A 24,837-nucleotide genomic window follows, 5' to 3' on the forward strand; every position below is an offset into this window, starting at 1 on the left:
GTGCAGATTGAACCCTTTAAGCCTGAATAGGAGATTTGTTTGAAACAGCCAGTGACAGTGATACATGATCAGAAGTGTTGATCTGTATTTGTATTCATGAGATTTAGTAATTTTCCTTTCAGACATGCTGGGAAAAGGCTTCAGGAACAGATAAGAGGACAAGAAAACAGAAGACATGCTATATTTGGTTGGCCAGATATCGCCTGGCTTGCCTGCTCTTCTCTCTCCCTCTCCTCCTGTCTTCCTCCACTCCCATTGCTCATCTCCCTCCTCTCTGCCCTCTCCCTTCTCTAAGTTTCTGGTTGCTTCCTCCCTGTGTTGCAGAGCTGCCTCTCTGGCACAGGATCCCCCAGGCTATAAACATCCTGTTATTCAGAGGCTCATTCACGTTTGGGCTTCCCCTGAGCTGGGGGTAGGCTCACTATCGTCACGGGTAGTGGTAAATCACTTACCAGGGACTTTGTTTTATGAGAATATTAGGTTTTGATTCTGCAAATCTCCAGTGTCAGTACTGCTGTACATGTTATGTCTTTGCAGTGGGGCAGACACAGCTGTTGGTGCCTGATAGAGGTTGAGGAAGTGTTAACGACTGATGAATGCTGAAGAGCCACCTCCCTGTGAGGCTGTTTTACTGAACAGCCACCTGCTGGAGTATTCACACATTCCCAGGTGGCCGTGCTCTACTGTAACCTATTATGTACAGTAACTGGATAATGGCCGTTGGCTTGGAAACAGTACAGTGTAATGTTTCCTGCTGGTTCGACAGCGACTAGCTTTGGAGAGAAACATAACGATAAAGAGCTTGGAACTGACCGTGACACATTTACCCTTACATTAAACTTTGGTGAATGATGATTGACAGTATCCCCACTATCCCTAATAATACATCTACTTCATTGCTCACATGTGGGGGTCATTGTTGATATCTGCCCCGGGCCCTCTCTGCAGCGATCTGTGTCACTGTGGGCCTGCTACTGAGCACGTGCAAGCCTATGGCTGGAGTTGTAGAGCTCCTCTGAGCACCAATGACGTGAGCCGGTTTCCTCAGGATAGACGACAGCAGGCCTCTCAGCCAGGGGAGTTGAAAAACGACAAAAACATCCTCTCCCTACATACCTGCCCAGGCCGTGGCCTTGTCCCCTTCCATGCTCCAATGCTTGTTTACAGGAAGGCCAGGTTTCCTGTGTGATGGAGGAGGGGGATGAGGGGGATGAGGGGGATGGGGGGGGATGAGGGGGATGGGGGGGATGGGGGGATGGGGGGATGGGGGGATGAGGGGGATGAGGGGGATGGGGGGATGGGGGGATGAGGGGGATGAGGGGGATGAGGGGGATGGGGGGGATGAGGGATGGGTGGTAGGGCTTCTACACGTAGAGACTGTACATATTGACTTTATGTTTTAGCTGTGTGTGGATGTTGGCGTTCTATGTAGTTTCCTGTGCAGGTGAAGCTTGTTGATATCCATGAAGACAATACACAGTAGTTGTGGAGGTGGGGGAGGAAAGACAATGGAACTAAGAAGCAGAGCAGACTTCTTCTACATGGAGAACCATAGTGGTAAGTAGGAGGAAAATGATATATTTTGGGGATTGGGATTTTGTGTTTGTCATTGTAGTCCTGTTTTGCGTTGTGCTGGTTGAGAGAGCTTACTGTATCCCCTTTGCCAGATATGATGTCATGTTGAGACCTGACAAGACTGAATTGTTTGGGTTTGTAAAATGTCATGTTGATCTATCAAAAGGGGATTATAATTTGGGTAGTTTGAGCCCTGAATGCTGGTTTGCTGACAGCCGTGGTATATCAGACCGTATACCACAGGTACAACAAAACGTTTATTTTAACTCTTCTATGTATGTTGGTAACCAGTTCATAATAGCAATAAGGCACCTCGGGGGGTTTGTGATATATTGTCAATATACCACGTGGAAGAGCTGTGTCCAGGCATTCTGCTGTGCATCATGCCGAAGAACATCCCTTAGCTGTGGTATATTGTCTATATACCACACCCCCTCGGGCCTTATTGATGAATTTTATTATGGGGAAAAAATGTCTATACAATTATTTAGTGTAAAAACGTGTCTATGTATCCTCCTGGGGGATCTGCACTCCATCATTAGAGCTGCGTCTAACTGCTAACTATGGAAACACTAAAACACACATCAGTGGAAAGTAACGCACACATACAGGTGTACTATCTTAATTTGACCAGTTTCTCAAAGCAGAAAAAGAGTCCAGCAGCAACAGGTAATGTTAGTTATTATTTGAAAATGTTTGTAGGGGTTGATACATTTTTTATTAGGGTAAATCAAGTCTGACATTTTAACGTGGAAATTACGAACTTCAGAAGCCTTTTTAAACCTTGAATACACAGTATTTTGCACTTCCTGCTCAGCGGGAAAATTTGCTGTGACAACAGATGAATCAAACAGAGTGATAGTAAAATACATTAGCCTCCTGAGGGATCTCTCCCAGATCCCTGGACCATGATTACCACATTCTTTATTTTTCATATTTTAGCCCTTTTTCTCCCCACGACCCTGCCAAGCACGACCCCACGACCCTGCCAAGCTGCACTGCTTCTTTACACACTGCTCGCTTAACCCGGAAGCCAGCCGCACCAATGTGTCGGAGGAAACACCGCCCAACTGGCGACCGTGTCAGCGTGCCTGAGCCCGGCTCGCCACAGGAGTCGCTATAGCGTGATTGGACAAGGACATCCGGCCAGCCAAACCCTCCCCTTACCCAGACGATGCTGGGCCAATTGTACGCCGCCTCATGGTCTCCCGGTCACAGCCGGCTGCGACACAGCCTGGGATCGAACCTGGATCTGTAGGGCCTTAGAACACCCCACCATATTGTTGCCTGGCTGGGATTGATTGGTGCTATTTTGGTGTGGTGAGAGCTGAGTCATTTTGGCATAGCTGACAGACATGGGGACGGTCTCTCAGCTGCCAAGCCAACCATCCGGTGGCAGCGTTCTCTTCTCACTCCCAGAGTAAGAGGAGAGAGAGAGAGCCTGCTGACCTGCTGGGTTTGGACTTTTTGCTTGCTTTCTTTATCTGTCTTTTTATCCGTTGGTCCCACTGCATCGAGCAAGCTAAATGAAGAGTATCTTAAGTATCTCAAAGACAACAAATCCTGTTTTGACTTGGGTTTGTGCACATTTCAGGGTGAGGTCTGCTCAGGTCTGATTCTGTATGCTGTTTATGGACAACGTTTCTACCACTGATAAGGTCTTTGGGGAGTCACAGGGAGTATATCTGGGGCTCTGCTGCTGAGCTATTCAGCTTACTGTACTCCTCTCACACTCAGACACAGAGATCTGCAGCCCGGGCTCGCTCGCTCAGCCCACTAACTGGCTGCTATGAGTATGGGCTTTAGATCTACCTGCCATTGTCATCGGGTAATTACTGTGGACTGCATGTAGAGGTTTTTAATGTTTTAAACATTAAAAGAGAGAGAGAGAGAGAGAGAGAGAGAGAGAGAGAGAGAGAGAGAGAGACTGCTTGAACATCCATCCTGGGGAAAGCGATTGCTCCTCTTCTTCCCTGGGCTCAGTTACATCTATGTCTATTTCCATCGGACCAGCTGTGGTGGGGGACATACCGATACCGTTCTCAGATTCATCCCGACCCCCCCAATCCCATCACCCCACTTCTCCTCGCAAGGCCTCTCCCTCCTCAAGCGGTTTTATTTCACTCTCCTGACGCTTTGACATCAATCACTCAAGATTTAAGTGTGTGTGTGTGTGTGTGTGTGTGTGTGTGTGTGTGTGTGTGTGTGTGTGCGTGCATGCGTACATGCCTGTCTGTGTGTGCATGCGTGCACGTGTGTGCGTGAGTGAGTGCGTGTTGATGGGAGCCCTGTAGTAACCCTGTGCCACTTCTCGCAGCTATAAATCCTCAGCAACCAAAGGAAAACAAGACAGAGTGTTCTATCTGATCGCTGCTCACGTTCTGATCACTGCTCACGTTACTCCTTACTCCAACCTAACTTACTGCCAGGCTGGCTGAGTACTCTGTCCCCTCCACAACAACAACCTAAGAACCTTCCCTCACACTCATTCTGCAGTCTACACGTGAGCCAAGGGTAGGCTACTCACTGGGTTTGGGAGGATAAACACAACAGAACATAGTTTTGTCCAGGGATGAAAATTACCAGACATTTATAGGAGTAATATTATGTGGAGGAAGTGATCAGGTGGGTTGAGTAAATAAGCAAATAGAATGAACGTGCACACTGTCACATGTTCCCAATGAACGTTATTAAATGGACAACGTTTCAACCAACGCTCAGTCCCAGTTAAAGACCTTTGGCTTGCGATCCAGGCTTAGTTGAATCAGGTATGGTTGCGTTGGCACAAAAGCATGTACCATGTGTGGCTCCCAAGTCCAGAGGACCGGGATTGAACAGCCCTGGGTTAGAGGGGACATTTGGCCAGTTGTATCTCAGGGGGCCGGAGAGAGACTTCCCCACACACATCACCCTCTGCTGGTGTGATTTCACCAGGCCAATAAATAGGCCTGTGTTAGCTAGTCTACTGTAACTCCCTGAGATGGTCATTAAGCCATTGTATATCAGGTTTCCCTTCTACACCCACATCAGCAGGTGTAGCGCTCTTTTTCTCTCCGTTTCTCTTCATTTCTCTTTCTCTCGCTTGCTCTCTCCCCCCTCTCACTTTTTTATCCTTTCTCTCCCTCTTTCTTTCTTTCCTGACTCTCTCGCTTCCCCTCCAACCTTCTGTTCTAAGGAGTGTGAGAAAATGGTTGGTCTTTCTCTTGTGTTACTTTCTGGATAGGAAAGGGGCCGTGGGGTGGAATGTAATGTACACTTCTCAAGCTTCAGGACCCCCTTAAAGAGTTAAGAGATTTGGCTTAGACAGGTTTGTTCAAATCAACAGGGATCTTTGCTTCCACCATTGTGCACTGTGCTGTAGCTTATTTCACGTATGGGTTTAAATTCAAACTTGCCTTTTAATCCCTATGCTTTAGCCATTGGCTACCATCGGTCAGCAGAAAAATGTAAAGAATTCATGTCACTCTGGTATAAAGGATTTGGAGACAGGCGCAGGAATACATCTGGGTTTTTAATACAGCCAAAACAAACATGTACAGTAACACTGGGATGTACCCAAACAAAAGAGTGAGGTCAAATCTCGTAGAACGACACGGGACGAGACCCGTAATACACAAAACACGCAGCACAGACAAGGCATAGGTACTCACACGACCAACGGACATGGGAAATATAATGGACAGCCCAATGGGAAACAAAGGGCACATTTGTACAAATACAATCAGTGAGGAATTGGAACCAGGTGTGCGTAATGACACAGTTCAGTGAAGCCTAGAAGGCCGGTGACGTTGACCTCCGGAACTGGTAAACAGAATGAGCAGCAGTACCGGGGGATCCGTGACAATGCAGCTAGCCAGCGACTCTATTTAAAGAGTGGGGATAGAAGCAGCAAACCATAAGGGAAAAAATTGTTGATATGAATTAAACTGCAATTATTTTAATCATAAGTAAGTTCACCTGCAACAAGTGTCATGTAAGCTATTTATTAAATGTGAAAATCTATTTTGGCATATGTAGCCTATACCCTTCACCGTTCGTCTCTCTCTGTCCCTCTATCTTCTGTTTCCTGTCTGTTTAATTCGTAACCAGGGAAACCCTGACTCATTACATTTTGGCCCGATATATAGTTGCACCATGCAACTGGAGTAGTACCCCCCCCCCCCACGAGCTGTAATTGGGCCATTCTGATGCCAGTTGGCTTAGAGCATGAGTGACAGTCTCTCTCTGTCCGGTGGTGGGTGAGTGAAGGGTGGGGTTCCCCAGCACCCCTTGGAGGAGGTTGAGATGGGGCGAGGGTGTGAAGGATAGGAGGAGCACAGAGCAGAGCTGAGGGTTTAAATTAGAACATCGCTGGCCAGTCCTCAGAAACCAAGAAAACAATTTCATGTAATATAGCTCTCCAGTTAGGGAATGTGCTTACCAATTTGTCAATCATTAGATTCTCAGGCTACTGTATGTACGCTGTGTCCTCTCCCTCCAGACCAGCTGTCCCAGTGGGACTGTTTTAGTATCTGATAGTGGTTGTGGTTGAGTGTGGCTGGCTGAATGATCACTTTGCACCATCCAAGAGTTCTACAGCTGTCCATCTTGGATTATGATTGCATGTGTGTGTGTGTGTGTGTGTGTGTGCAGGTCAGAGGTGACAGTCTAGCTTTTCAACACTTTCCCAACAGTCCTTTGCCTCTCAGCGTCGCCAGCAAATGTCTCAGCGATTGTGTGTTCTGTGGCTCAGTGCTAGCTTCATGTTATTGCTGAAATATCAGTTTGCTCTAAGCTGGTCTCCTGCTTCTGTTACAGTACTGTATGAGTTGCATTCCTGTGTTCGTATGTGTACCTGTATATGGGGCCGTCACAGGCTTCAATGGGTTTCTTGTTATCACATTAGGATAGTTTCAGTTGATTTTCTACAGTCACTATGCTCACTTTTATAGACTCAAACAATGTTTTGAGTATCACTGTAGTAATATATACTGTAACCATTTTAATTATTTTTTTTTGAAAGTATTAGTGAAATTGCTAAAATGAGATTGTACAGATTGATGATGTAATGACAGGCCTAGGTGTCTCAATGCTTGTCTTGACTAGCTCTCACCCCCCTACACTCCCAATCCACCTCCCTACCCACCTCCCAGCCCCCTACACATTTCGCGACCCCCAACACCCTACGAACCCGAACCCTCCAATCCCCCTCTTTCTCCCCAGAGACCAAACTAACAGTTCACAGTCCAGCCTAGTGTTGTGTTAACAGTTAATTAACTACCTAATATATCCCTAATAAACCCCTTCACAAACATTCTGCAGAGTAGGACAAATCAAGTCTGACATATTAAAGTGGAAATTACAAACATTAGAAGACTTTTTAAACCTTGTATACAAGATTGCATTTTACTACTGTGTAGGAAATTATGATCCCACACCTGTATGTACCAAAAGTCCAGGGCAAATGAACCTTACAGTATAGATATAGACAGTATAGATATAGACAGTATAGGTATAGACAGCTATATCTATAATTTGTGTTCCTGTTTAAGCTGGGTCATTTGATCTTCTAATCTCTTCTCCTCACCATGGTAACAACCCAGAACCCAGGCAGAGAGAGGCAGGTGGGAGAGCTGCCAGACTGACATGGCACTTTTATTTTTAAATCGTCATGACACAGCAGCAGAGCCACATCGTCTACTAGACATGCATGACCCTATAAGGTCTACTTCCATCCACGACACACACTGGCTGAGTGAAACGAGCTCTTCTGGAGGGAGGGGTTATCTTCTCTGCCTCCTAGTGGTTGGATACTGTCATGAATGGGTTTATCTGCCTTCTTGGGGTAGGATACTGTCATGACATGGTTTTATTTGCCTTCTAGGGGTAGGATACTGTCTTGACATGGGTTTATCTGCCTTCTAGGGGTAGAATACTGTCATGACATGGGTTTAGCCGCCTTCTAGTGGTAGGATACTGTCATGACATGGGTTTATTTGCCTTCTAGGGGTAGGATACTGTCATGACATGGGTTTATCTGCCTTCTTGGGGTAGAATACTGTCATGATATGGGTTTAGCCACCTTCTAGTGGTAGGATACTGTCATGACATGGGTTTTGGAGTTCACTGACTTACATTTACATTTTAGTCATCTTATCCAGAGCGACTCACAGGAGCAGTTAGGGTTAAGTGCCTTGCTCAAGGGCACGTCAACAGATTTTTGACCTTGTCGGCTTGGGGATAACCTTTCGGTTACTGGCCCAACGCTCTTTACTACCAGGCTACCTGCAGACCTGTGAGAACCTGACTTACTGTCAGTGTTTTCGGAAGGAGGATCAAGTCTCAAGTTGTAATGTCACATGTACAAGTACAGTGAAATGCCTTTCTTGCAAACTCTAAAACCAACAATGTAGTAATCAATATCAATGTAGCACTAAAAATAACGAAAGGTAGAACAAAAACACACAAGAAATAAAAATAAGAAAAACAGGAGACAGTAAGTAAGCATACTATATACAGGGTCAGTTCCAGTAGCATATTTACAATGTACAGGGATACTGGAGTGATAGAGGTAGATATGCATAGGGGTAAGGTGACGAGGCATCAGGATATATGATAAACAGAGTAGCAGCAGCGTATATGATGATTGTATGTCAGTTGGCTTAGGGGATTTTAGAAAAACTTAAAATAAGGGCTGTATTTTGTGTAGACTTACCCTGGTGTGACGTTTTTATAACCATATAAATCTCTTTCGGACAAGGTGACTTTTATCAATATATTCGTCTCTATTTACTCTCAAAATGCTAATTAGCATCAAAGACATCATGCAAAACTACAAATCCCTGCATGTAAGGTCCGACGCTGGAGATGAGAAGCAGGTACAGAGAGTTGAAGATTTAATGTGGAACAGACAGGTAACAGTACAGGAACAGTGTCAGAACCCGGGTAACAAAGGCATGCGAACATCAAGGCTGAAGCAGGGAACAGAGCGGGGAACCAGACAGGTATAGGGGAGATACTAACAGAGGTGATTGAGTACAGGTGAGTCCAATAATCGATGATGTGCGTGACGGGGGGAAGGCAGGTGTGCGTAATGATGGTGGCAGGACTGCGTAATGATGGTGTCAGGAGTGCGTAATGATGGTGTCAGGAGTGCGTAATGATGGTGTCAGGAGTGCGTAATGATGGTGTCAGGAGTGCATAATGATGGTGTCAGGAGTGCGTAATGATGGTGTCAGGAATGCATAATGCTAAGGAGGCTGGCGCCTTCGAGCGCCAGGGAGGGGGAGCGGGAGCAGGTTCTTTATGATATCCACATTAGCAGCTAATTAGCATTTCACTTTTGGGGGGTAAATACAGGTGAATATATTGATAAAAGTCACCTTGTCCGAGAGAGATTGACATGGTTATAAAAACGTCACACCAGGGTAAGTCTACACAAAACACAGCCCCTATTTTAAGTTTCTAAAATCCTCCATGGGAAAAATGAACGGTGGAAAAATTATTGGAACCAATTCGCTGTTTGAACGCTAGGTTTTATGGTTATTATGACGCATGCTGTGGTACTCTATTATCTGTAGGTTAGTGAGACAAAATCTCCATTTAAACCATTTTAAATTCATGCTGTAACACAACAAAATGTGGAATAGTGTGTGAATACTTTCTGAAGGCACTGTACTCACTGTATATGTGTTGAATTCTACTTAGTGTTTACTCCTATTTAGGAATGTGTTCAGGGTATCTACATTTAGACTTTATGTTGAGGGGTGGAGGTACCATTACAGGTTACTGTACTGTATACTGCAGTATAGAGTTCCTTACCCCAGTAAACTGTGTTCTGCCCGTAGAGGGAAATGAACATGGATGAATAAATTAGGCTAAGTTGGCTCCACTCAATACTTGTTTAAGCACGCATGCAAGCGCACACAAGACACACACACACACACACACACACTTGAGGCACATACACACTTGATGGGTGCATACTTGCCCAAAATGGTAATACATTATTGGCATCAGTCTTGCTTGTTCAGCCATGTCCAGGTCTCAACTGGGGAAGAGCAGGAGTACTGGTGTCAACAGAGGCTCATAAATACATTATCAGCTCTCTGAAATGTATCTTAGATTTATGTCATCATATTATAGGAACTCTTGTCAGCAAATGCTCTAAAGACCCAATAATCTGCTACTAAGATACTAAGATACTACTGGCATGACACAATAAGCTGACATGTTTACCACTTTGACTGTTGTTGTTTCAGTGTCTAGTTTCACCCTAACCCCCAAAACGGCAGAATGAGAAGTGAGATGCTATCCTCCGGGCGTGTCCAAATAAAGGCTGTAGGCAGGGCTGCTAGGGCCCTGGCTGGTGGAGAGCTCATTTCACAGGTTTACCCAGAGTGCAATGTTGCATGGTCTGGACGGTTAGAGAGCAGAGCGTCATGTGTCGCCCGCCTTGCTTGGGCGTCACTGCCACTGCTCAGAATAAGCCCAGTGCGCTCCAATTACCCTCCTCTCACGGATTGTTTGGTGTCACTTGTCGTCTGTTGGCTGGATATGATGATTCTGTGCCTCTGGTGTAAAAGGATAGTTACGCAGCCCCCCCCCCCCACCCCGGCTTGCGAATGTGCGTGTGATACAACTAAATTGGTGTGGCAAACTCACAGCCAACCCAATCAGAAAAAAAAGCGACCCCCCTCCCTCCCCTTTTTCGGGTAGTGCTAGGCATGGGTAGATCTACTATCGGTACTCTCTGTCCCTGACTCCGCCCACTAGGGTCTGCACATGGACAAGTGTCCCAGGCCGTTGCATTGCATTATGGGACTGGTGCATTGCATTTCTTTGGACTGTCATCAAGTGGCCAATAATGTTGAAGACCTGGGAAGAGGAGAGGTAGATATAGACTTGTTATTACCCTGGCTAGGGGTATTAATAGCAGGTGGGGCAGTGGAGAAGGGATATTCTATGCTTTGCCCCAGTTAGAAAAACAACAATAAATTAGGGAATGGAACAGCTATCCACCCACCCTATCCCTACAGTTGAAAACTGAGCAAAGATGGATGCCGCTTTCAATGTGGCCCATCAGAGTCAAAGATACTGTAATTAATTAATGAAGCGGATGACGTTGTAGATCTATGTCAAGAGGTAGCAGAACTATCTGATGCTGAGTAAATAGATTGAACACAGCACAAATAGTTTAGACAACATTTGAACTTGTTTTTCAACCCTGGCCTATATCATATGCACAATGCTGCTAAGTTCGGTGGACCCAACAGAAGGACCAGGGTTTGCAGGCTAGGTCACATGATGCCTGGACTATACAGAAAGTGGGAGGGAGGAAGGGAGCAAGGGAGCAAGGTAGGGAGGGAGTGATAAAAGGAAAGAGGGGGGTGCCCCTTAAACACACAGGGGCCAGAGTGAAGTGCAAGCACCTTCCTCCATTTGAGTTAACCACCATCTGTCTCTCTCTCTCCATCTCCTTTCCTCCAATCCTCACTTCACTCCATCCTTTCCTTCTTTTTCAGACTCTGGACAGGGAGGACCTGAAAGACGAGTGTGCATGTGTCTCCCTGGGAACAATATCCTGATGCTGCATGAGTGTATCAAGCGGAACTCCAGCATCAGTGATTTTGTTGCCAGGGGGAGGACAGTAGCAACCGGACCTTACAACTTGCCCTCCTTCAGAAACTGTGTGGGAAATATACTGTGAAAATTGATGAAGAATAATATTTTCAGTCAATTAATCCCTCATTCCTTCAGGAGATAGTAGTAATTGAATAGAATCTGTACATAGGCGTGTTGTTGGACATTTATTATGTCACATCAAATAAACGTGAAACTTGCAAGATGTGTGAATGAGATATTTAAACAGTTATCACTAGCTGACCTCCTACCAGTACCTTTGAATGAACATTAGACAATGTCACTAGCCGGCTACTACCCGGTATTGTACCCTACACCTTAGAGACCGCTGCCCTATGTACATAATCATTGAACACGGGTCATTTTAATCATGTTTACATACTGTTTTACCCACTTTATATGTATACCCTGTATTGTAGTCATGGATCATCCTATATAACTACTGCTGAACACACCTTTTCTATTCACATACTGCCCATACTGTCTATACAAACCATGCACATACAGTGCCTTGCGAAAGTATTCGGCCCCCTTGAACTTTGCAACCTTTTGCCACATTTCAGACTTCAAACATAAAGATATAAAACTGTATTTTTTTTGTGCAGAATCAATAACAAGTGGGACACAATCATGAAGTGGAACGACATTTATTGGATATTTCAAACTTTTTTAACAAATCAAAAACTGAAAAATTGGGCGTGCAAAATTTTTCAGCCCACTTAAGTTAATACTTTGTAGCGCCACCTTTTCCTGCGATTACAGCTGTAAGTCACTTGGGGTATGTCTCTATCAGTTTTGCACATCGAGAGACTGAAATTTTGTCCCATTCCTCCTTGCAAAACAGCTCGAGCTCAGTGAGGTTGGATGGAGAGCATTTGTGAACAGCAGTTTTCAGTTCTTTCCACAGATTCTCGATTGGATTCAGGTCTGTACTTTGACTTGGATATGTTTATTTTTTAACCATTCCATTGTAGATTTTGCTTTATGTTTTGGATCATTGTCTTGTTGGAAGACAAATCTCCGTCCCAGTCTCAGGTCTTTTGCAGACTCCATCAGGTTTTCTTCCAGAATGGTCCTGTATTTGGCTCCATCCATCTTCCCATCAATTTTAACCATCTTCCCTGTCCCTGCTGAAGAAAAGCAGGCCCAAACCATGATGCTGCCACCACCATGTTTGACAGTGGGGATGGTGTGTTCAGGGTGATGAGCTGTGTTGCTTTTACGCCAAACATAACGTTTTGCATTGTTGCCAAAAAGTTCAATTTTGGTTTTATCTGAACAGAGCACCTTCTTCCACATGTTTGGTGTGTCTCCCAGGTGGCTTGTGGCAAACTTTAAACTACACTTTTTATGGATATCTTTAAGAAATGGCTTTCTTCTTGCCATTCTTCCATAAAGGCCAGATTTGTGCAATATACGACTGATTGTTGTCCTATGGACAGAGTCTCCCACCTCAGCTGTAGATCTCTGCAGTTCATCCAGAGTGATCATGTGCCTCTTGGCTGCATCTCTGATCAGTCTTCTCCTTGTATGAGCTGAAAGTTTAGAGGAACGGTCAGGTCTTGGTAGATTTGCAGTGGTCTGATACTCCTTCCATTTCAATATTATCGCTTGCACAGTGCTCCTTGGGATGTTTAAAGCTTGCGAAATCTTTTTGTATCCAAATCCGGCTTTAAACTTCTTCACAACAGTATCTCGGACCTGCCTGGTGTGTTCCTTGTTCTTCATGATGCTCTCTGCGCTTTTAACGGACCTCTGAGACTATCACAGTGCAGGTGCATTTATACGGAGACTTGATTACACACAGGTGGATTGTATTTATCATCATTAGTCATTTAGGTCAACATTGGATCATTCAGAGATCCTCACTGAACTTCTGGAGAGAGTTTGCTGCACTGAAAGTAAAGGGGCTGAATAATTTTGCACGCCCAATTTTTCAGTTTTTGATTTATTAAAAAAGTTTGAAATATCCAATAAATGTCGTTCCACTTCATGATTATGTCCCACTTGTTGTTGATTCTTCACAAAAAATACAGTTTTATATCTTTATGTTTGAAGCCTGAAATGTGGCAAAAGGTCGCAAAGTTCAAGGGGGCCGAATACTTTCGCAAGGCACTGTATATACACTACCGGTCAACAGTTTTAGAACACCTACTCATTCAAGGGTTTTTCTTAATTTTGACTATTTTATACATTGCAGAATAATAGTGAAGACATCAGAACTATAAAATAACACATAAGAGAATGGCAAGAGTGTGCAAAGCTGTCATCAAGGCAAAGGGTGGCCATTTGAAGAATCTCAAATATAAAATATATTGTGATTTGTTTAACACTTTTTTCGTCACTACGTGATTCCATATGTGTTATTTCATAGTTTTGATGTCTTCACTATTATTATACAATGTAGAAAATAGTAAAAATAAAGAAAAACCCTTGAATCAGTAGGTGTTCTAAAACTTTTGACCAGTAGTGTATGTATTTATATTCAGGTCTCTGGTCAGGAAGCTAATTTCCTGCAATTCTATCCATTATGCCATGGGGTTTTGTTCTGTGCACTTAAATACTGTATTCTCAACATAGCTCATTCTAATATATCTACTGATATACCTATCATTCTTAGTATATATTGTGTAAATGCATCTGGTGTAAATATGTACAGATTACACTTGGAATGCTGTTAATTTTACATTTTACTGCTCAACTGTGTACGCGACCAATAACCTTTGATTTGTGTGTGACATGTCTTTGACATCGACTGTCTGCAATTATCAACAGAACCACTAGAGGGCAGTCCTGCCCGCATAGGCTTGTGATTGTATGCCGTGGTGAAAGTCCTAAAAATAGTAAGGGTCCTGAGGTTGCACAGCCTTCTTTCTTCCAAACCCTCTTGCAAACTTTCAGTTTCTGATTTTGAGCCAAAATTGTCCAAGCATTTTGTCTGTAAAGCTTCAGGGAGTAGTAGGTGTGTGTGAGTACTGTCCTCTTACTGTCTCTCACTGAGGAGGATCTGTTACATTATTCATTTTATTTTATGAACCTTTATTTAAGTAGGCAACATTAGCCAGGCTTTTAATCGATTTGCCTGTCTTGCTCTGCTCCTGGTCAAGCCCATGGGACTGACTACTGTACACGTGAGCTCTTTGTCCTCTCCCCACTGTTCACCTCTATCTGACTTTGGTCTTCTCATTTCTCTCTCTCTCTCTCTCTCTCTCTCTCTCTCTCTCTCTCTCTCTCTCTCTCTCTCTCTCTCTCTCGCTTTTCCTTTTTCTTATCTCTCTCGTCCTCATTTCTCTTTCACTGTCTCTCTTGCTTTTCCTCTTATTTCTCCTAATTTCCTATTTCATCTATTTTCTCCAAAGACTCGGTTCTGGATTACTGATCCGCTGATCTGACCATTTGCTGTAGAATGGGACCCTCAAACCACAAGGTACAGTAGTATTCTGACCTCCTCTCTCTTAAGTCAATTTTCTCTTGAAATTTGCATTGATAATGTAAGATAGGACTGTGGGTCAGGAAGTTGCATCAGGACTTTGTACTGTTCTGTAGTTGAGGGCATCATGATGAAGCAACATGTAAAATGACATTTGTTTATCTTCACTTGACAGACTTCACTTAAGAGGCTGAGTTAGTTGTCCTGTCTTTGGATGGACCCTCATCTTATTGGCTACCCATTATTGGCCACCCGAATGGGTGTGGTCGTAGTGGAGAAAACTGATGAGAGCGACCAATGGTATGTTCCTGTAACTTTTACTACAGTGTCAATGGTTTTTGACCATTGCTTTGCAGTTTACATTGTCTTGTTAAATCTTCAGCTCATAATCCTCTTTATTTTATAGTACTCTCTCTCTCTTTGTGTGTGTTTGTGCGCAGTGGTGTAAAGTACTTATGTAAAAAATACTTTATAGTACTACTTAAATCGTTTTTGGGGGGTATCTGTAGTTTACTTTACTATTAAAATAATATTACTTTCACTTTTACTTCACTACATTCCTAAAGAAAATAATGTACTTTTACTTCATACATTTTCCTAGAACCCAAAAGTCCTCGTTACATTATGATTTCTGAGTGCTTGAGTGAGCCCCTGTCTATTCGTAAAGAAAAAACATCTGGTTTGCTTAACATAAGCAATTTTAAATAATTTATACTATTAGTTTTGATACTTAAGTATATTTCTCAAGTAGTATTTTACTGGCTGACTTTCACTTTTACTTGAATAACTTTCTATTAAGGTATCTATACTTTTACTCAAGTATGACAATTGGGTACTTTTTCCACCACTGTTCGTGCGAGTGCGTGCTTGTGTATTTGTGTTTGTGTGCACATGTGTGTATGTTTAAGCTGTGTCTTTTTGTATGTAGGACATTGGTAGCGGATACACAGTGAGGTGCTAATCCAGGTGGTAAAGGAGACACAGATTAGAGCCCTGTGTGTGTGTGTGTGTGTGTGTGTGTGTGTGTGTGTGTGTGTGTGTGTGTGTGTGTGTGTGTGTGTGTGTGCACGCATGCGTGTGAATGTGAGCGAGAGAGAGAGAGAGAGGGGAGGGGGCAAGAGCGTGTGTATGCATCTCCTGGGCTGTGTGTCTGCCTCTTGCGTTCGTTCGTCATAGCGCTCAGTGACTCAGCATCTCTTTTTCCTTGCCTGAGTCACTCATTTAACGGTTGCCCGGTGACCGCAGAACGGAAAAAGGTTCCTATTGCGTGCTCGCCTGCGAAGACAGCCACCAATATTTATTCAGGCCCTGCAGTGAGTGGCCAGGAGAAAATAATAGACATACATTCTCCAATGATTGCCTGGGTGCCATGTCATTGTACGGAGAGGAGCCGCTTAGTAATGAGTTTTTGCACTTCCTGTTTTGGAAGGAGATATACTGTCGCTAGTGCTCTGGGGCACACAGTGTGAAAGGAGACGATAGATGTCTCAGTAGATGTTTATTTCTTTGTATAAAATACCAAGTTGTATGTTGAAGAATAACATAAAATTAACTGAATTTTATGTGAAAGACTCATATTTTTCTCCATACAGGTATGAAGACTTCCAGTGTTGGGTCTCTTCAGGTGAGAGGGGCCCCCAGTCCAGCCCCGTCACCCCCCACCGCAACCCTGTGACCCCTCAGCCCAGCCCTGTGTCATCAGAAGGGGACGAACCTGGACAAGGGAGGAAGGTGTCTTTCTTTAATGACGTCACTGTCTATGTGTTTGATCAGGTAACTGCATCTATCATACAGATAATTGGTATTTTACATCAGTCATGTTTTTATGCCTACAGTATCAACATCATTTCATTTTGAACACGCTCCATAGGAGAGTCCCACCAGGGAGCTACAAAGTCACTGGCCAGAGACCAACAGCAAAGAGACCAAGGGTCAATCTCCAGTACCAATTTACAGACACACACCTGAGACCAATGATCAATCCCCAATCCCGCCCTGCAGCTATGTCAACCATCTACCTCACATGGCAACCTCAGGGGTCTGCTTAAAGGACAATGGTATATCTTTATCTCTCTTTCCTGATGGTGATCTCTCTATCTGTCTGATGACATCTCTTTCTGATGGTGGTTGTGTTTACGCTGCCCTACAGGTCATGGTTTAGAATGGGAGGATGACTTCTCCTTCTTGGACAGCTCTCTCAAAACCAAGATGGCCGATCACCATCTTATAATATCAGAATCCAGTATATTTTCCGCATCCCCTCACCAGACCTCCACATCCTCACACCAGAGGTGGAGTTGTCCATCCACCCATGCCTGCTCACAGTTGAGACCTTCTAGTCTGGTCCTCACCCACGTCACTGATGCTGACCTGGAGCAGTAAGGCAAGTGATTGTCTGCACACTTGTTTTTCTGTCACCCAGAGAGCCTTGGGCTCATGGAAAAAATGACTTATCCTCTCTCCCTCTCTCTCCCTCCCCCCCTCATTTCTCTCCACTCCACTCCTCTCCCCAACCCTTATATGATTCATTATTTAATGGATTTCTAGCTGGAGAGTTTTTTCTCCTTCTCTCCACCTGTCGGTTGGTTACACTGATATCACAAAGCTCTGTGACAGTACATTGTCTGACTCAATAAGCCTGGGCCGTGTAGTAGCTAACAGCACAGCTGGCCACAGTGAAAGCAATAGATATCAGATCTGTGGCTCTGGCTGGAGTTGAAAGCTTGTTATCTTCTTCTCAGTCAACATAAAGGCCTATTGTTCAGCCCAGTCAACAGACGTCTAGTTTTACTACTGTCTTATCAATGCCACCGGTCATGCTCTCGTGCCACATTCAGCCTCAGGCCAAACGAAAGTGAAAAGGCTATTCCATAGGTTTCTAAGACACAGTGACTTCATCATTACACAATGTAGTAAGTAGTGTAGTAAATAGATAATATTGATCTGTTTTTATTCTTTTCTAATAAGAAAAAGCAAGGTTTGTGTAGACTAAACAGAGAGGTGTGATGAAAAGGGAAAGACGAAGGGAAGGAGAGAAGGAAAGGAAGTGGAAGAGAGAGAGGGGGGAAAGAAAAGGAGAGGGCCCTTTATTTGTCTAGCTATTTCAAGGGGTGTCCTTGAGTCCATCTGTGGACGGCTCTATGGCCAGTATAGGTGGAGGACAAGACAGGATGGCACTCAACTCTGGTCCGCATGTTCATGCTTGGATGTCGGCATCCGTGTGCCTGTGTGTGCGTGTGTTACAGTATTTGGTCCAGCTTGTAAGACCTGAGTTTGCTTGACTTATTTTAAAGTATACCCAGTTGTTATTAGTTAACACAGCCCATGGGTAAACTAAATACATATGGTTGTCCTGAGGAGAAACTGAGCAAACGGAAAGAAATGTTCCACAGAACCTGAAGTGTGGTTTGGTTGATTAGGAGAAACCTGGCAGGACCAGTACTAGTGTTCACACACACATACGCATGCAAACACACGCACGCACGCACGCACGCACGCGCGCGCACACACACACACACACACACACACACACACACACACACACACACACACACACACACACACACACACACACACACACACACACACACACACACACACACACACACACACACACACACACACTCAAGGACTTCATTCACCGCTGCACATTTTGCTGCTGGGAGCTGCTCACCTGTGTCTGACATTCTCTTTAGATACCGGTAGAAATGTTTGTGGAACCATTACACTATATCATACAGAAGTCTGTCTTTCTTGTGTTTTATCCCAGTATCCGCCACTGGGGATGAGGAGATGGAGGCCTAACAGCGTGTTTGCTGAAGGAAGACAATGTGATGGAAGACAAATCTCCAGATAAACAGAAGAACAGAAGAGCTCAACAGTGGGACCTTGCTGTTTCACCACTAGTTAACACTACACATACTCCCTTTACATTCTATGGGCCTGACTAAGGGTCCAACTGCAGGGGTGATAAACCATCCCTTTTCAGGCTACTGTACCACCAAGAGTCAGTTGTTTACCTTTCAGGGCTGTGCCTGTCTCCCAATAAGGTTTAGCCTACGACACGTTAACAATAACAGAGGACTCTGATGATCAGAACATAGCAATGGTGACCTGATAATCCTACATTGAATAAATGGGTTCCAAAAATGGGAATCTCTTGATTCACTCATAAAGTATTTGACAGCCTGCATATTTAAAATGTAAGAACATTTTCATCAGCTAACTACTGTACTGATAAGAGCTTGATGTTGAAAATAAAACATTTCTACAGTCTTCATTTGATTTGTTTCCCCTTGCCTATCATGAAAGGTATCTCAGTGATAAGTAATACCATGCTGCAACAATAGGTCACGCACACACTAAATGCGACGTCAAAAATATATATATGTTTTTTGATGAGCTACTTGGAGGGATTCAGAAAATTAATGGGCGGGTGCAAGGAGTGGACTGATACATGTGGGAAGCCTCCAGTTGATTTTGACCAATGAAGCCGATAGTTTTAGCCCTGTTTATACTTGGTTCTAACATGCATCATTTGTCGGTCATGTCTAGACAGAATACAGCTTTTGTCAAATTGACATTAAAGTAGATTTTTTGGGCGTTTTGGGCTAACCCATTTCCTAACCTTAACCTGATTCTTCTAACCTGCTACGTTCATTCTCCTAAACTGCTGCATAGGTTCTACTAAACCTGCTACAAAAAGAAAATTGTGACAAAAGCTGTATCCCTTCTAGATACAATCTAATTGTGCCCACATTTTAAATACAGGTGTCGACTTTTAAAATACACATTTTGATATGATTGTCATTTAATCTTACTGATCACCTCTGGAGTGGTCTTTCAAATAATTGTCATAATTTGCATACAGGGACCAGGAAATCTGCGGAGACCGTGGATGGACCTAGAGAGATACATTTTACTACCATGTGTCGATCAGAGGAGGCTGGTGGGAGGAGCGATAATGGCTGGAATAGAATAAATGGAATGTGTCAAACTTGTAGTTTCCATATATTTGATGTGTTTGATACAGTTCCCAACTGTTCCATTCCAGCCATTATAATGAGCCGGTCCTCCTATAGCTCCTCTGACCAGCCTCCTATGGTGTAGCTGCAAAGGCTTCAATTTGGGCACAATCAGAATGTTGATAAGACCAGGACAAATGAAGCATGTTAGCTTCATAGCCTCAGATGTAAACGAGGCTTTTGGCTACGCACGGGCACAGATGACCACGTCCGGAATCTGAGCGCACTCCCATTGGCTAAGCGAGCGCAACGTGTACATTACAGCAGCGACAGGTACCTCACATGCGACAGTTATCTTTCATCCTTGGAACAGAACGACAGACGCTTCTTCCACTCAACCGAAACTTTAATTCTGAGGATATTATTGATGTTTCACGGTGAAAACTATTCTTCTACATACACAGGCATCTTACTTTCATTTTTAAAGGTAACTAACATGTCAATTTGTTGTCTATTCCTTTTCTCTTTATTGAAATCCAATGAAGTTGTATTAATTTAAGATGTTCACTGTTTTCTCAACTTGATGAAGGCTAACTGTTTACTTTATGTAAATGATTGGTGAGCGTGGGATTAAGAGAGTATGAGAGAGTCACAACATTTATTCATACAGTAGGGGAGACCGGGGAACAAAGTAACAATGCTAATGCTTGATTAGTGTCTCTACAAGCCTAAAAAGTTTTGTTTAAATCCAATTATTGACAAAGAATGGGTTTCGAGGCCCTAAAGTAAATATACTTGCCACCTCTCTTTTTACATTTGTATTATTGACTTGTAGAACATTCTCCATGCATCTAAACATACAATCAGGTTCAAAATGATTGGCACTCTTGATAAAGATGAGCAAAAAAAGAATGTATGAAATAAATCATACAAATTCTGAGTATGCAAAAAAAAAATGAAATTATATAATTTTATACGAACACAATTGCTCAGAGAAATACTTGTTTTATGAACAAGTAATATATTTTTTTCTAAAAAAAGATTGACACCCATGTTTTCAATACCTTTTAATACTTCATCTTGCAAGGATGATGGTCCTGAGCCTTTTTCTAATATGTTTTATGAGATTGGAGAACACAGTGTGAGGAATTTAAGACCTTTCCTCCGTATAGAATCTTTCCAGATCCTTGATATCCTCTGTCTGCCCGTATGGACCTTCTTCAATTCAAACCACAGCTTTTCAATGGGGTTCAAGGCCGGAGACTTTGTGGTCAATTAATAATTTCTTTGTGGATTTTGATGGGTACTTGGGGTTATTGTCTTGCTGGAAGATCCACTTGAGGCCAAGTTTCAGCCTCCTGGCAGAGCCAAGCAGGATTTTGGCTAAAATGTCCTGGTACTGGGTTCAGAACTTAGATAATAACTTCAGAAAAAGGTCAAATGTATACTTTTAAATGCTAATATAAAATAGACTTCATTATATTGATACACTGAGTTGTTGGTCAATATGACATGCCTTAAAAATGCACTGGAAATATGTGTTGTCAATTTAGGGCTAGATTCAATCAGTTCTGTCTTAACTTGCGATAACTGGCAACTGCATATCAGTTTAATTGTTTTTATTTAAGGGATGTCAGAGGTGTAACTGCGTTGGAGCTGTCAAATCAGCAGACGGCTCCCGGCGTAATACCTAACGCAGACATTGCCATTGGATGCGCCAAGTCGCATTAGTAATAATCCCAGCATTGTTGCAAGTTCGAACACTTTAATATATGTTGTAATCTACGCCTCGATTAGGCTGATATACGTATTAATACTTTTAAAACTTTGAGTCCTTGAAAGGTGCTATATAAGTCCCATGTATTATTATTAGTGTATTCACCTGTTACCATGGTACATGAATAGCATCTGATGAAGCATAACAGTATAGACAGCAGGGGTTCAAACTGTAGAACCCAGTTCCTACATTTGAATATAAAAATGTATTTTATCAAACAAAACTTTGCTACATTTTATCTCTGGGACCCTGAGGATGACAAATCAGAGCAAGATTTCTGAATGTAAGTACATTATTTACCTTCAGAGGTGAATGTATCAAACCAGTTGCCGTAATAAAAGTGTTTTGTTGTTGTGCACTGTCCTCAAATAGCATGTTATTTTGTCACTGTAATAGCTACTGTAAATTGGACAGTGCAGTTAGATGAACAAGAATGTAAGCTTTCTGCCCTTATAAGACATGTCTATGTCCTGTAAAGTTTGCTGTTACTTACATCATTCTAGTCACATTAGCGCAGGTTAGCAACAACCTCCTGGGTATAGGGACACCGATCCCGTAGATCCTTAAAAAGTTTTTTAAATGATGAGATGGCATACACAGGGGAAAATCTCTCTACCAAACGTGTGCTGTTCTTTTCTGGCTCGTTTGTTATAAGAGAGTAACCTTGAGTCGGGTATTATCTGGAGCCTTGGGAAGCCTGCAGCAGGATAAGAGAGGTGGAGATTACACAACCAACATTATGGTGTTTTCACACACTGGCTGATTAGATAGATGCTGTGTTTCTTAAATCTTAATTTTAAACTGCGAATAGAAACAATGATAAAAGGGCCATATTTCTGTCTTACTGTAAAATAGCATTATTTATTTAACCTGGCAAGTCAGTTAAGAACAAATTCTTATTTTCAATGACAGCCTGGGAACACTGGGTTAACTGCCTGTTCAGGGGCAGAACGACAGATTTGTACCTTGTCAGCTCGGGGGTTTGAACTCGCAACCTTCCGGTTACTAGGCCAACACTCTAACCACTAGGCTACCCCTCCTCATTATTACTCATCAATCTAAGGTTATTTGTCAGGATACAGGATGTAAACGGTACAGTAAAATGCTTATGGATCGTAAACAGCAGGATTAGTTCCATTAGCTAATTACAATGTAAATACAGTATAATCAGCATTTATAACTTCATTGGGTTGCCAATTTCTAGTGTTTTTTATGAATAATAATAAAAACTCAAGTCTAAGCCAGGAGATTGGAAGGGGATAAAATGGTGCTCAAAAAGCCAGGTATTCCAACTTGAGTGTTTAAACTCAACTGTAACACTATAGCCTTCAGGGTAAAGGCCCTGCCCCTTGTTTGCTCATTTCTTCCATGACAAGCCCTTTCTATAACCAGTTGTTGTTTTTCTTATCTTTCAATGCTTTTGACAGTGTGAGGAAGAGGGGTCACTGAATCAGGTTGAAGGATGAAGTCTAAAGGGAAGGCCGCTAAGTCATCCAGAAAACCCTGGACTGAGCCAGACCCCGAACCAGAGACCAGTGACACCAGTGAACCAGGCTCTAGCGAACAAGAGGGCTCTGAGGCTTCGGTCCATATCGGAGGCTCCTGGAGGGGGGTCCTGAGGGGCGGGGACCTCGAGCAAGGTAGAGGAGGAGGGGGTGCCACCCACAACCCCCACAGACGCCAACGGTCTCACAACAGCAACAAAGAACGCAACGTTCGGCGGCTGGAGAGCAACGAGCGAGAGCGCCAGCGCATGCACAAACTTAACAACGCTTTCCAGGCCCTCAGAGAGGCCATCCCGCATGTCAAAATGGATAAGAAGCTCTCCAAGATCGAGACGCTGACGCTGGCCGAGAACTACATCAAGTCCCTGACCACCATCATCCTGGGGATGTCCAGCGCCCGCCTGCCCCCCGGGGAGACACCGACAGAGGCTAGCACTGCCAGACTGCTCCAGTGTTACCAGCAGCACCTCGAGGAGGATGGGGAGGAGAGCCTGTCTCAGTTCCTCACCCAGATTCACAGCTTTAGCCAGGAAAGCTAACGGCTAGCAGGTGCTAACTCAACAGCCGAAGGGTTGGAGCATTCATGCTTGACTTGGGGAGCGAATCTCAACTGACACTATCTCCCATATTGTGCACTGCTACTGTACTTATGACCGAAAGTAGTATACTGTATGGGGAAAGATTGTCATCTGAGATGCAGCCTTATACTCCGCCAAGCTAGTGAGCTATAGTGACATACCTGACATCACCATGCACTAAATGGAGCATATAAGAACTTTGACTCAGTGACTCTATTAGACAGTGGTGGGAGGTGATTCTTAGCACCATACCCTTGACATGAATTCTAAGAGAATATAATGGTGGAGTATAAGTGAAGACACAGACAGCATCCTCCCACCTGACTGGCTGGCTGAAGCAAAGCACCTGTGGACTTTGCCAGTCTAGACATAGGCCTAACATGAATAGTGACAGACAGAATACCCAGAGGACCATGATAAAACATATCACTTGGATTCTGACTCTGATTGGTGGTGAGAACCAAGAGTGGACAGACTTCTGACTGACCAACGTCAAAGAACAATTCAGCGCCATTTTATTTAATCTGTTTCATTTCATTGTCTTTTATTTTCATTAATTTTTTCTAACTGCTGATTACTGTAGTTAATTGGTCAACAATGTAAAATAACTGATTGTCAAAGTATAGTTCATTCTCTAACTAAAAACCAGCATACACTGTGGCCCTCAGGGGCCACAAGCTGTGTAGATAGGACAGGCCACCCCTGCTGTAGATGAAGACTTGTTTTCAACCTTTTAGGACCAACGTTTGGTTTTCCCTGCTGAGCACTACCTCTGGACACAACAGTCACATACAGGACAAGGATATGCTTAAATAGACTGGTCCTACAGACTTTAGTCAAATACTGTACTCTTTAAGTAAGGAAACAAAAACACACCATCATTTAAATGAAGTGCGAATCGTTATGACTGTAGATATATGTATACATGTGGGAAAAACAGTTTGAAGGATTGAAGCAGGGAATTGAACCCATGCCTTCGGTGGGGAAGCCGGCAGTTACCACTAGACCCACAGGCTCTGCAGAGATATATATTTGTACATGTCAGAATTGATGTGTTGACCAAGTGCTCTCTATGACCCATCTCCAAACTGCAATGGTATCTTGCAAGTGTATTTACAGAGCTGTAAAAGGGTCCTTCCAATGGCAGGATAGTGGGTTTGATTCCCGGGAACACGTGTATGAAAAATGTATGGATGCATGACAGTAAGTCACTTTGGATAAAAGCGTCTGGGTTATTATATAAAAATAGTGGGTGTGTGTGTGTAACAGGTGAATTTGATAATGAAGACATATTTATGTTGCTCTTACAATGTGTGTTTGAATTATACTGTAATATCTTTGTAGCCTGAGTTCCGAGTCTTGGATCATGAGAATAAAAGAAATACAA

The 24,837-nt window shown here is 43.4% G+C and overlaps 2 protein-coding genes across 4 annotated transcripts; both read left to right on the top strand.

The window, feature by feature from the left end:
- Positions 1 to 1,418: 1,418 nt before the first annotated feature.
- Positions 1,419 to 18,841, top strand: LOC135523650 (serine/threonine-protein kinase LMTK2-like). 3 transcript variants are annotated; one of them, XM_064950461.1, is made up of 7 exons: positions 1,419 to 1,557; positions 14,556 to 14,623; positions 14,802 to 14,926; positions 16,219 to 16,399; positions 16,497 to 16,683; positions 16,776 to 17,009; positions 18,396 to 18,841. In XM_064950461.1, the coding sequence occupies exons 3-6, from the start codon at positions 14,841 to 14,843 to the stop codon at positions 17,006 to 17,008; spliced, it is 687 nt and encodes a 228-aa protein (XP_064806533.1). In that variant the 5' UTR covers positions 1,419 to 1,557; positions 14,556 to 14,623; positions 14,802 to 14,840; the 3' UTR covers position 17,009; positions 18,396 to 18,841. The 3 variants fall into 3 exon arrangements, with proteins under 3 accessions (XP_064806533.1, XP_064806532.1, XP_064806534.1); XM_064950460.1 differs by lacking the exon at positions 1,419 to 1,557 and having other exon boundaries at positions 13,633 to 14,623; XM_064950462.1 differs by lacking the exons at positions 1,419 to 1,557; positions 16,776 to 17,009 and having other exon boundaries at positions 13,633 to 14,623.
- Positions 18,842 to 19,944: 1,103 nt separating this feature from the next.
- On the top strand, positions 19,945 to 24,837 carry LOC135523653 (class A basic helix-loop-helix protein 15-like). The gene is made up of 2 exons (XM_064950464.1): positions 19,945 to 20,077; positions 22,795 to 24,837. Exon 2 carries the CDS (start codon positions 22,830 to 22,832, stop codon positions 23,409 to 23,411), a length of 582 nt encoding a protein of 193 aa, XP_064806536.1. The 5' UTR covers positions 19,945 to 20,077; positions 22,795 to 22,829; the 3' UTR covers positions 23,412 to 24,837.

Source organism: Oncorhynchus masou, chromosome 31 (genome assembly GCF_036934945.1).
Source record: "Oncorhynchus masou masou isolate Uvic2021 chromosome 31, UVic_Omas_1.1, whole genome shotgun sequence".
NCBI lineage: Eukaryota > Metazoa > Chordata > Actinopteri > Salmoniformes > Salmonidae > Oncorhynchus > Oncorhynchus masou.